General features: G+C 44.1%; 1 protein-coding gene across 1 annotated transcript in view; it reads right to left on the bottom strand.

Moving 5' to 3' along the window:
• Positions 1 to 1721: 1721 nt before the first annotated feature.
• Positions 1722 to 13656, bottom strand: part of LOC143964187 (C-type lectin domain family 4 member E-like) — a 161343-nt gene continuing 149408 nt past the window's right edge. The window contains exon 8 of the mRNA XM_077473884.1: positions 1722 to 3186. Coding sequence (XP_077330010.1) covers positions 3051 to 3186 — 136 coding nt within the window. The 3' untranslated portion in view covers positions 1722 to 3050. The remainder of the gene's footprint in view (positions 3187 to 13656) is intronic.

Genomic DNA, 13656 nt, shown 5'->3' on the forward strand with positions numbered 1-13656 from the left:
GGGGTGGAGGAACTTGACTGGCCTGCACAGAGTCCTGGCCTCAACCCGATAGAACACCTTTGGGATGAATTAGAGCGGAGACTGCGAGCCAGTCCTTCTCATCCCACATCAGTGCCTGACCTCACAAATGCGCTTCTGGAAGAATGGTCAAACATCCCCATAGACACATCTCCTAAACCTTGTAGACAGCCTTCCCAGAAGAATTAAAGCTGTTATATCTGCAAAGGGTGGGCCAACTCAATATTGAACCCTACGGACTAAGACTGGGATGTCATTAAATTTCATGTGTGTGGAAAGGCAGGTGTCCCAATACTTTTGGTAATATACATGAGGTCATTGTGCCCTTTTTCTATGGACAAAGGAAGAAGTGTTTGAAGACCAGTCCGGGTGGCAACCATGGCTACCTCCATAGATACAGTGGAATAGCAAACATAGCCACCCCGGGACAGGAAGTGTATCTGATGGATCACCAGGTGAAAATAAGGGCTAGAAGGCTTGGAAAAGGAATCAAATGCAGCCACTGCATCCGATGACCCATAAGCTTCAATATATTACATTCTTGGTTCTGGATTTAATTATGTTTAATACCTTTTAACAGTTCTGAATTCCTTCGCTGGCTGCATGATTCTGGGTCCCGGGTCAGGAACTTTAAGGGGTCAGCAAATCCGCATGTACATTTGTTCTGTGTTGCTCGGGCAAAAAAAAAAAAAAACGAATGTCCTTTTAGGCTATTTTCTGTTCTGAGTGAATGTTGCTTTGTTATGGGAATTAGTAAAATACAGCTTAATGGACACTAGATGGAGCTGACGAGCATTGGAAATACTGTACACACGTCTTCATAACAAGAGATACAATGTAAGATTCCTAGAGAACTGTAAAGGGAGTAATGTAACTATCGGTTACTAATAGACATGTGCAATTCGTTTTGTTACGAATCAAAACTTAGACAAAATTTTCATTATTCAGAGATTCGGATGTATCAGAATCTCTGAATCACAATAATCTGAATTTCAACCAATCCCAAATAAATTATAAAAAAAAATGAATTTCCTGAATTCAAATTTGAATTTGAAAATCAATTTGAAATGGAAGCAATAAATACAGTAAGGTATAAAAGTGAAATAAAATTCTTATCCCTGCATAGGCTGCTTTATAGAATAAAATGGAATAGAAAATGGAAAAAAAAAATAAAAGAGAATAGAATATAATAATATATAAAACATTAAAATAGAATAAAAGAGAATAGAATAAAATAAAAGAGAATATAATAGAAGAGATATAATAGAAAAAAATTGAATATCATAGAATAAATTAGAATAGAGTAGAATAAAATGGAATATAAAATAAAGCAATAGAATAGAAAAGAATACAATAAAGGAGAATAGAATAAAATATAATAAAACATAATGTAATAAAATATAAAGGAATAAAATAGAAAATATATATAATAAAATAGAATAGAATAAAATAAAACACACTATAATAGAATATAATACAACCGAATAAAAGAGAATAGAAAATAAAGGAATAGAATAGGTAAAACACAATAGAATAAAACAGAATAGAATATCATATAATATAGTAGAATAGAAAAGAAAAGAAAATAATAGAATAGAATATAAAAAAAAGTAATAGAATAGAATGAATATAGTGGTCTTCCAAAATTCAAATTTTGTTTTTCAAATCGATTTGAAAATAACAAATATACAAAATGAGTCCAAATAAACAAAACTAATTCTGAAAATAAATCACTCTAATATAATGAATATGCAATACAAAATTATTAACCAACAAATCCGAAACAAAACAAAACAAATGTTTCCATTGTCCACATGTCTAGTTACTAATTCCCTTTAGCGTTCTCTAGAATTGTTAGAATGTATCTCTTGTTGCAAAGACATATAGTATGTATTTCTTATGCTCCTCAGCTCCATCTAGTGTCCATAATGTGGTATTTTACTACTGTCTATAATAAGAGAACATTCATTTAGAGGAGAAAGTAACCTAATGAACATTCATTCAGAGGAGAACACAGTCTTAGCCCTTGTACACACGGTCGGAGATTTCCACAACCAAATCCGTCGGATTTTGTCCGAAACTGTTGCATACACACGGTCGGACTAAGTTGTCGAAAAATCCGATCATTCAGAACGTGATGACGTAATTTCGTTACGATGGGACTACATTCAGGCTAGTAGCCAATAGTTTTGATGTAGGAATTTGATCTGAGCATGCGTGGCACTTGGTCCGATCAAAATTCTCTACACATGATCGGATTAGGTCCTATAGAACCAGTTGGTCGGGAAATATTTCCAACATGTTGGAAAATTGGGTCCGACGGATATTCAGACGGAATCAGTCCGATGCATACCACACACAGTCGGATTATCTGACAACACGGTCCGATAGGACACATTCCGACGGATTCTCCGACTGTGTGTACAAGGGCTAATGAACATTCATTCAGAGGAGAACATAGCCTAAATGACATTAATTCAGAGGAAAACATAGCATAAAGAACATTCATTTAAAGGAGAATGTGGCCTAAAGAACATATTCTAAAGAACTTGAGGAGAACATAGCCTAAAGAACATTCATTCAGAGGAGAAAGTAACCTAAAGAACATTCATTCAGAGGAGAAAGTAACCTAAAGAACATTCATTCAGACGACAACATAGCCTAAAGAACATTCATTTAAAGGAGAACATGGCCTAAAGAACATTCATTTAAAGGAGAACATGGCCTAAAGAACATTCCTTAACAGGAGAACATGGCCTAAAGAATGTTCACTTTTGCCATTTCACACAAAGTGAATGTATATGCAATGTGCTGGATGATTGATTATGCACTTTAAAAAAAAAAAAAAATAGACCCCTTTAAGTATTGATTTTAGAGATTCACCACATCAGCCAGGTGTCTACTGATTTCAGGAGACAATCAGTGGAGGGTTACATATTTCTCTTTAGTACATTCTACATTAGTAGTAAGAAGTTGGAGAAGAGATGATCAGATGGAGACAGGAGGTGGTTTCTGAGGTTCAGCAGAACAATTCAGGGTAATTTCTTCTCACAGATGTATGGGTAAGTTGTATCACACGGAATATCATTCAAGCCCTTTCCATATCTCAGATGAACACAATCTTCTTCTTTTCCATTGTAATTATTGGGCTCGCCCTCCAGCCAGAACCTGTAGGAGATAAGTGTCATTAGTGACCAGGGGTGAAGCCGATAATAAGGACAGAAACAGAAGAATCCTCACCACCTGAGTCCCCGGGTTTTTTTCCCCTAGTGCCGCGTACACACCACCAGACTTTTCAATGGACGAGGTCAGGCAGAATGAATACGTCAGACAATTCGATTGTGTGTGGGATCCATTGGAACTTTGCTGTCCAAAATTGAACGCACTTTAGAAATAGAACATGTTTCAAATCTTTCCGATGGACTCAAGTCCGGTGAAAAAAATCAGTTCATCTGTATGCTAGTCCTGCGGACAAAAAACGACGCTAGGGCAGCTATTGGCTATGAACTTCCTTATTCTAGTCCGGTCGTACGTCATCACGTTTGAATCCATCGGACTTTGGTGTGATTGTGTGTGGCCAAGTCCGTTCATTCGCAAAGTCCGTCGGAACTCATCCGAAATTCCGTCAGGAAGACCGTTGGACCTAGTCCGTCTAAAAGTCAGCTCGTGTGTACGAGGCATAAGGCTCCATGCACACTTGGAGCAAAAAAAAATGTCAAAGTTTTTAGCTTAAAAACGTGGCATAAAAGACCCAAATTGAAGGCATACTGTACAAAGTTTAGGCGAGTCTATCCGAGTTTAAGAGCATTTCGTTTACAGGTGTTTTTTGCACTATACGCCCCTCTGCAAAAGCCTGGAAATGATGTACAGTGACAACACACCTTTATTTTATTTTTTTACAAAAAATACCTTGAAACTTGACGTTCAGAAGAGACAAGAGGCATTGACGTTTTTACAGCTCCTAAATTTCTCCAGAAAACGCGATAGAGAAGGTTTTTTTTTTTTCCAACCTCTGAATGTCCCTGACAGAAAACGCCTGTAGTAGTCATAATGTGCAAAAACACATAGAACACAATAGAAGTGCTTCTAGAGGCAGGAGAACAGAAAAAAGTCAAACGCCTGTAGAATCTACTTTTCTTTAGTCCAGTATGTATGGAGCCTAATGCCACGTACACACGACCAGACTTTCCGGCAGACTAGGTCTGACAGTCTACCCGACGGGCTTTTGACGGAGGCCCGACAGACTTTCCACTTTCCACTTGGCCACACACAAACGGACTAAGTCCGTTCAAAAGTCCATTCATTTTGAACGTGATGATGTAAATGGGACTAAACAAGGAAGTTCAATAGCCAGTAGCCAATAGCTGCCCTTGCATTGTATTTGGTCCGTCAGACTAGCACACAGACAAATGGTTTTCTAGATTTTTAGTCCGTCGGAATTGAGTCCGTTGGATAGATTTGAAACATGTTCCATTTCTTTCTTCTGTCATTAGAGGGAAGTTTCAGGGAAAAAAAAAAAAAACTTTACACAGACCCTCTGCATAGTACACAGCCCCTGTACAACACAAACAGCCCCTGTACAACACAAACACTGCCTCTATACAACACAAACACTGCCTCTGCCAGGGCCATTTTTAAGGCAGGGCAAAAGGGGCAGCTGCCCTGGGCCCTGTCATTGCTGTGGGGCCCAAAGCAGCTGCCTCATACTTGCCAACTATCCCAGTTTAAATTTCCTTGTCTGTTGCTGTGTCCTGATATCTCAGTATGAAGTGTTGCTACCAATGCTGCCCAGCTCTGCCCTATTGTTGTGTACAGATGACTCCCCTGCTAACCCTGTGTTTACATGTAAATAACCAGCATTCATATGTAAATAGCAACAGCATTCTTATGTAAATAGCAGCATAGATATGTAAATGAAGGTGGCATCCATATGTATAGCATGACCCCTGGAGTGAGGAGATGATGTGCTGTAACCTCTAGCGACTAATCAGTGAGCTGTAATGTGTGCTGTAACCTCTAGTAACCAGTCAGTGAGCGGTAATGATACACTGTAACCTCTGGAAACCAATCGCAATAGCTGCCTGATCTGATTCAGTAAACTGATTTTGAGTCGGCCCCTGTACAACAAACAGCCCATGTACAACACGAACTGCCCCTGTACAACACAAACTACCCTTATACAACAAACAGCCCCCTTTCATTATAAAGACCCCCCCTTGCACTCCCAGCACTGGGACAGGAACAGCGCTGTGGGTAGGGATGAGATTGGTGTTCGAGTCGAACATACGTTCGACTCGAACATCGGCTGTTCGCACGTTCGTCAAATTCCTAACGTTATGGGCTGTTCGCGCCAAATTCGTGTGGCGCTCATGGCCCACAATGCACTGCGTGCCCTGACTGCAGTATACACCATTATATCAACCTATATAGCTAGCTATATTGCTCTTCTGTAATAGAGCTTTCAGTCAGCTGTAGGAGATTGTGGGTGTTGTCTGCGTGCTCTGACCGCAGTATACACCATTATATCCACCTATATAGCTAGCTATATTGCTCTTCTGTAATAGAGCTTTCAGTCAGCTATAGGAGATTGTGGGTGTTGTCTGCGTGCTCTGACCGCACTATACACCATTATATCCACCTATATAGCTAGCTATATTGCTCTTCTGTAATAGAGCTTTCAGTCAGCTGTAGGAGATCGTGGGTATTGTCTGGGGCAAGGTTAGACTTGGACACCTTTCCCACCGAAAATCCTCTGGCTTACTGGCTCTTGAGGTTGGATCACTGGCCAGAGCTTGCACAGTATGCAATTGAGCTACTGGCCTGTCCTGCATCCAGCGTTCTTTCGGAACGCACCTTCAGTGCTGCTGGTGGCTTTTTTACCGATCGCAGGGTGCGCCTGTCCACCGACTCAGTTGATCGACTGACCTTCATCAAGATGAATCAGTCTTGGATCACCCACAGCTACCAAGCACCTGAAGCTGATGTAACTGAATATTTTTTTTTTTAAATATCACATCCCTTCAAGACTGCCTATGCTGATGCTGAGTGACTGTCCTGTTATGTTGATTGTCTATCCTCTTCATCCTCCGCTGATATGTTGGAAGAACATTTTTGGTTCTGGGTGATGCCACCAGCCCAATTTTTCAGCCCCTGTTTAACAGGGGCGTTTAATTACAATTTTTGATGCAATGCTTTGCAGCAGGGCTCATTCCTGCACCACAACTAGAGTATATGGGAGAAGTTGCAGTGTCGTGGCACCAGCACCAGTGCTTAAGGCCCAATTTTTCAGCCCCTGTTTAACAGGGGCGTTTAATTACAATTTTTGATGCAATTCTTTGCAGCAGGGCTCATTCCTGCACCACAACTAGAGTTTATGGGAGAGGTTGCAGTGGCGTGGCACCAGCACCAGTGCCTAAGGCCCAATTTTTCAGCCCCTGTTTAACAGGGGCATGTAATTACAATTCTTGATATAATATTTCACAGCAGGGCCCGTTCCTGTGCCCACCGAGAGTAACTGTGAGGACTTATAGTGTTGTGGCACCAACACCACAACCACCAAAGGCCCAATTTTTCTACCACTGTTCAACAATGGCATGTATTTACAATTCTTGATATAATCATTCACAGCAGGGCGCTCCAGCGCCCACCAAGAGTCACTTTCAGGGCTTACAACACCTTGTTCCGCCATTTCTGCAGAGCATATAGGGCAGGCCTCTACTTTCAAACATCCAACTTACAAACGTCTGCTACTTGCAAACGGAAGGAGACAACAGCAAGTGAGATGAAAAAAGACGGACAGCAAAACAAATTATACAGGGGCGATAACCCTTCCCTATGTTTTCCAAAAAGCTTAAAAATAGATTTTTTGACTGGGCCTACACTTTAAAAATGTACCAGTTCAAAATTAGAAACAGATTCTACTTAACACCACAAACCTACACAGTCCCTGTCTTGTTTGCACCGCCTGTATACTGCTGTTCTGAGTATATAGGGGGCTGGTAATGGGCAGGGAGAGCTACCCATGCCATTTTTCTCACTGATTTTCATCCATATTGCCGGAACCAGATATTACATTAAAAACGCAAGCAGTTTGAAATGACTTTTTTTTCCGTTATATGTCATTTTGTGCAGGGACTGTTCTAAACACAGGAAACACGTGGCACTTCACAGGCATACTATAGACACCCCCAGGCACGATATTTAAAGGAATATTTCACTTTTTTTTCACTTTAATCATCATTAAAATCAGTGCTCCAGCAAAAACGGCCATTTTTAAAAACATTTTAGGCATTGACCCATGTCCCCTGGGGCAGGAGCCAGGTCCCCATACCCTTTTTTAGAACAGTATCTTGTATATTAGCCAATAAAAATTAGCACTTTTTTTTTGAACGTTCGAGTCCCATAGACTTCAATGGGGTTCTAAAGTTCGCACAAATTTTCGGTCTGTTCGAAAGTTCTGGTGCAAACTGAACTGGGGGGTGTTCGGCTCATCCCTAGCTGTGGGCATACTCTAGAGTTAAGAGAACTTCACACTGTCAGCCCCTTCTCCTACACCGCTCCTCCTGTGTCACTCACATACCTCCATTAACGCCGCTCTCTCTCTCGTCCACCCGTTCATGTGACTGCTCTCCCCTCATCCAATCAAAAGCTACATACGAGGAGGAGGCAGAGCAGGAGGAGGAGAGCAGCCATAGCGAGCATATTCAGAAGCTTAGTTTTACATTGGGTTACGTAGGGGGAGCGGTGTGTCACAGGGGGCTGGCACGGGTTTACTGGCAGCGCTGTTCCACGGCCAGGAGAGGTGGGGCAGCCGGGTTGAGACCCTCCCAATAGGTTGCACCCGGGGGAGGACCACCCGATCCCCACCCCTTGTTGGTAAAAATACAGATATCGGCGTATAACATGCAGATTTACCATCTATTTTCAGGGAAAAAACATGTGTGTTATACGCAGCTAAATATGGTATCCATTTCAGCAATGTCTTGGTTATGGACATCTTTTAGGTTTTGTAGTCTACCCTAAAGAATAATAAAATTTTGGGGGACACATAGGGCTTTAATTTGGTTGCAAATTTGGGCCCATATATTTTTTTTTTCTTGTTTTTTTTTTTATTGTAAATAATTCATTAAAAATAGAAAGAGTGCATTTTCTTTTAATTTTTTCCCAACAAATTTAAGCAATCCCATAGATTTACCCAAAAATATAATCAAGAAAGTCAGCTGATGAAAATGATATCACATGAAGGTGGCTTTTTCACAGGTTTGGTGATTTTGCAAGAGAATAATGGAAAATGTATTATCAAATACCGTCATTTTCCTTTCCCCATGGACTCCATGGCAGCCTACGTGTGGGTTAACCCCGCCTCCTCTCCAATGCTATAGGACCCCACTCCCATAAATCTGAGCTCACCACTAGAGACTGTGTTCTGTTACTAGCCAACTCATGACCAAATGGGTGGAAACTCCGTCTGCCATAGAGTCCATCAAAAAAGGAAAATTGCGGTAATGCCCTGTACACACAATAGGATTTTCCCACAACAAATGTTGGATGTGAACTTGTTGTCAGAAAGTCCGACTGTGTGTATGCACCATAGAACATTTGTTGTTGGAATTTTCGCCAGCAAATGATTGAGAGCAGGTTCTCAAATTTTCAGACAACAGAAATTCCAAGCGTGTGTACACAATTCCAATGCACAAAAGTCCACGCATGCTCGGAATCAAGCAGAAGAGCCGCACTGGCTATTAAACTTCCCTTTTTCTCGGCTCGTCGTACGTGTTGTACGTCACTGCATTCTTGACGTTCGGAATTTCTGACAACATTTGTGTGACCGTGTGTATGCAAGTTTGAGCCAACATCAAAGAAATCCACGGTTTTGTTGTCGGAAAATCCTATCATGTGTACAGGGCATAAGTATTTGATAATACATTTTCCATTTTCCTGACAGACTCCTTGGCAGCCTACATGTGGGAAATAACTAGCCAGTCCACACGGCTGGGTATGCTGATCAAAATTTAATTTGGCCATCAACTGACAGGACTCTTAAACCAAAGTTCACAGAAGATAGAGACACAGGCTCTATGCAATAATGTGACATAAAAGTATTAATGGAGACCCATGAGGCCGCTTTACAGATGATGTCTGGAGCCACATGCAGGCTGCTGCCCTCGAAGCCACCATACCCCTGGTGGAATGTGCCGTCCCATCGTTTTGATTCTTGCTCACTTTCCACGAGCTCATGAGAGTGGAAATTACTCTTGAAGCACACCTGAGCAGTCCCAGCCTCTCCTTCTCGAGAACCAGACCATCAGTCGCAGTAATGTTTGACAAGGGTGCAGGATTGCCCCCTGAGAAAGAAGGCCTGGCCTGAGGGGAAGAGGCACTGGATCCCAGAAGCTGAGCTGGATCAGAAGGGAAAGCCATGGCCTGTTTGGCCAGTAAGGTGCTATCACCATCACTTTGACCACTTCCGCCTGGAGTCCCCATAAAACCTGAGGATAATCAGGAGCGGGGAAAAGGCATATTCCCTGTTGAAGCTCCACTGATCTGTCAAGGCATCTACCGCATCTACCCTGCATGCCTGGCTGCAACGCCCCGGTATATAATACTTCTTGATATTGAAGTTGGAGGGGGGTGCAAACAGGTCCAATTTGGGATTGACTCCCAAGGACAGAATCCATTTGAACGTCTGCACATGAAGTGATCATTCATTGTTCTCTAACTGTGTGGGGGACAGGAAGTCCACTTGGACATTCTGGACTCCAGGGATGAAATCTGCTGAAATATTGGCCAGATTTTTCTGAGCCCAGGACATGATGGGCTTGACTTCTTGGAGCAGTGTGGAGCTCTGAGTGCTATGTTGCCACTTCACATAGGAGACCGCTGTGGTGTTGCCCATTGTCAATAAGACAGACTCCTCTTTCAGGAGATGAGAAAATGATTGAAGGGCACACCAGGCTGCCCGTAGTTCCAGGATGTTTGAGCCCAGGTTGCGAAGACAGGTATCCCACGTGCCTTGTGCAAGTTCTGACCTGCAGAGGGCTCCCCATCCGATCTTGCTGGCATCGGTTGTGGCCGTGACCCATGAGACGGAAGCAATGGAGTGGCAGGTGAGCAGATTTCTGCATTGGAGCCAACAGAAGAGGCTGTCCCTAATCACTGAGGTTATGTGAATGGTCTGATTGCCGTCTCCTGAATGCCACTGATGGAGGAACCTTGTCTGGAAAGGGCGTAACCTCCACAGGGACCACTTGACCATGGGGGTCGTAGAGACCATCGTTTCAGGCACTGTGAGGCCTTCAGGCACGAGGAGCTCAAAGCCTGTGAGATTCTCCCTCGGATGACTAGGATCTTCTCCACTGGGAGAGAGATGGTGCTTCCCACCCTGTTGAACTGGGCCCCTAGGTATTCCAGGCACTGAACTGGTTCCAGATGGCTTTTCTCTATGTTTAGGAGCCAACCAAACCCGAGCACTGTGGTGATAACCTGCTCTCTGTGGATCAATAGCTGCTTCTTGTCTTGAGATAATAGCAGGAGGTCATTGAGATAGTAATACAAGCGTATCCCTTTTGTTCTGATGAGGACCACTACGGTCAGAAGAACTTTTGAAAAGACTTGGGGTGGGGTTGTCAACCCAAAAGGGAGGCAAGTAAACTGTAGATGATCTTGCCCAACTCTGAACCGGAGGTATTTGCGGATTTCCTCTGCCACAGGCACATGAAAAGAGGTCGATTGAAATTAACCAATCTCATGGCTGCACAGCTTGTTGGATGGTAGACAAAGTTTCCGTTTGAATCTTTCATATCTTATGAACTTGTTTAGGTAAGTTAAATCTATCACGGGGCGCCATGAACCATTTTTCTTCTGCACAAGAAAGAGGTGAGTAAATCCCCAGAACTCTTTGCCTTTCGGAACAGGCACCGTGGCCCCTTGTACAATTAGCGAGTCCATATAGGACAGTAACACCCGCTTCATTTCTTCTGACTGTGGTAGCAGAGTGGAGACAAATTTGGGGGAAGGAGTACTGATGAATGACCATGTGTGACCCATGGAGACCATCTTGATGATCCAGTAGTCCGAAACTGAGGCCACCCAGACGTGCCGAAGAGAAGCAGATGCACCCCCACGCAATCCACCTGGGCGGGCCCAATCTCAAAACCACTTAGCCAGCTCTTGACCACCGATCACCTCGCTCTTAGCAGACTTTCAGAAGTTAGTCTGACCTCTGCTCCAATTCTTTCTGATATCTCGACCGGGTCTGTAAGAGTGTGCTTCCCTTGAACGCTCAGCACTGCGTCTTCTGCTTTGAGGCCTCTTATGACCAAACAGATGCCTATCCTGGGGAAGAAAACCCGATTTCCCACCTGTAGCTTGGGCTATGGCTCTATCCAGGCTGTTACCAAACAACGAGGACCCCTCAAAGGGGATCCTACATCAGGCCTGCTTAGATGCTGGATCAGCAAGCCAAGGGTGCAACCATAGGGCCCGCTTAGCCGTGACCAAGCATAGCATAGTCCGGGCCTATAGGCATATCAGGTCGATAGAAGCCTCCCCCTGGAAGGCCACTGCTGGCTTAAATTCCTTGACTGCTGAACCTCTGGCCAGATCTTCTGAAACACCCTTGAGCACAGAGTCTACATTCTCTATCCATGCCTCCATGGCCTTGGACATGGCCGCAAGGGCCAAAGCGGGTTTGCAAGCCGTGCCAGCTAACCTGTAAATCCTCTTCAAGTCTTGATCTATTCTTTCAAGCCCATCTTTGAAGGATATCGCATCTTCTAAGGGAAGAGTGATGTGCTTGGCCAGCCACATCAGAGCTGCATCTAAGAGGGGAGCGTTTTCCAGATGTTTCACTTCCTTAATCTTGAAGGGATATAAGCTAGAGGTTTTATCTGACATAGAGGTAGTCTTATCTACCTTGCTCCATTCCTCATCAATAATATCCTTTAATTCAGAAAGGAGTGGAAAATTGGAACGTTCTTTCCCCAGATGTCTGAAGAACTTCTTCTGCTTAGCCGGGGGAGTGGAAGCATCTTCCCACTTAAGACCCTCCTTGGCCACTTTAATTAGTGGGGAAATCATAGAAAAATGTAATCCTCCGACTAACTCATCTCCCTCCATCTCACTATCTGAAGAATCAGGGAAGGCATTATAAGTCTGGAATGATCCTCCTGGGCCTCATCAGCCAGGGAGCCAGATAGAGTAATGGACTGGCTCCATGTGTAGGTTGTATCCCAGTCCTTTAGGGATTGCTTAACACACACTTAACAAGATACTCCATCTGTTGGTTTTCCACCTCTGTTTCTCCAACCGCCCGGGCATAACATAGGTCACACAGAGACTTTCCCTCTGGGACTTTTGTCCCACATCCTCAGCAGGCTCTGCGATCAGAACGGCTGTCGTGGTAGTGGGTGCGGTGTCATAAGGAGGAATGGGAACATCTCCTCGGCTGGTGGGTCCTGGATGGAGAGTCACGTCTCGACCGGGAAGAAGAATGTTGATATTGATGGTGCAGCCTGGCAAGGTCTCTGTCGTCTGGTCCAAGATGATGATCTGACCTAAAAGGGCTGAACAGATTAAAGGGAAGGTAGGGGAAGACACAAAGGCATGCCATTAGGAAACCTGTCCAACCACAAACAATCCTGGCCCCTCCCCACTCATGTACCTTGAGCGTGAGGGCTGGCTGCATGAAGGCGTGATTTGTCCATAGCGCCACAGAGGAAGACCAGGCTTAAAGCCCCACAGCTTGTAGAAAAAAAATGGACGGTCTTGGGACAGGGAGAAAGAAAGATACATAGTGATCAGAGAACACCAGGTTACTGTCCCAGTAAGAGCCACTGCTGTCCTGCAAAATACACACCAGAACTAGTGCTTACCTCCTGTAAGGTGCCCAGGGCCTGCGGAAGCTGCCGCACACTGCCCTTAGGGAATCTCACAGAAGCAGAGGCTGACAGGCTTTTTAAAACCCCACCCGAGTGGGGGGGCATGGGTACCACGCAAGCTAATGGACGGCTGACCCTGTAGCTCCCCATCGGTACCAGCGCACATCTACAGTGCCGCACAACTCCCAGGGATGACCCGCAAAGGGCAGACCGCCGCAAATCCGAAGAAGCTGAGAGATTTCTTCCCTCCTAAGGGCCGGAGCGTGCTCCAAGATGGCGCAGACAGATGCTCCCCAGCCTCCCCGTCCCTCTCCACCACACCAAGCCCAGGATTGCGGAAGAGCCCATACCAACATTCACCCGCAGCATCAAACCATTGTCCTGCAGCCCAGTGAAATCTAAGCCCTGTTTGTCAGCTGGCACACAAGACACTAAGGTGGGTGAACCTCAGACCTCTATGGAAGACACAAGGGAGCTGGCAGAAACCATTAACTCTTTCCCTACCACCAACCAGCCTATCTCTGACACTACCCTAAAGGATATGCTGATTTCCCTGCGCAGCTCCCTCCATGCTGATATGATGGAGTGTGTGAGAAATTTTAAGGCTAAAGTAGGAGAGCTGAGGAATAGAATTGACCATGTGAAACAGAAGATGGGTGAATATGCTTCTTCATATAATACGCTAGTAGATGCACACAATGGTCAATCTGATGAATTGTCAAGGCTTAAAGCAAAGGTCGCCGACCTCGAGGACCGTTCA

Source organism: Lithobates pipiens, unplaced genomic scaffold (assembly GCF_037356315.1).
Source record: "Lithobates pipiens isolate NorthernLeopardFrog02 unplaced genomic scaffold, aLitPip1_a1.2 Scaffold_8, whole genome shotgun sequence".
NCBI lineage: Eukaryota > Metazoa > Chordata > Amphibia > Anura > Ranidae > Lithobates > Lithobates pipiens.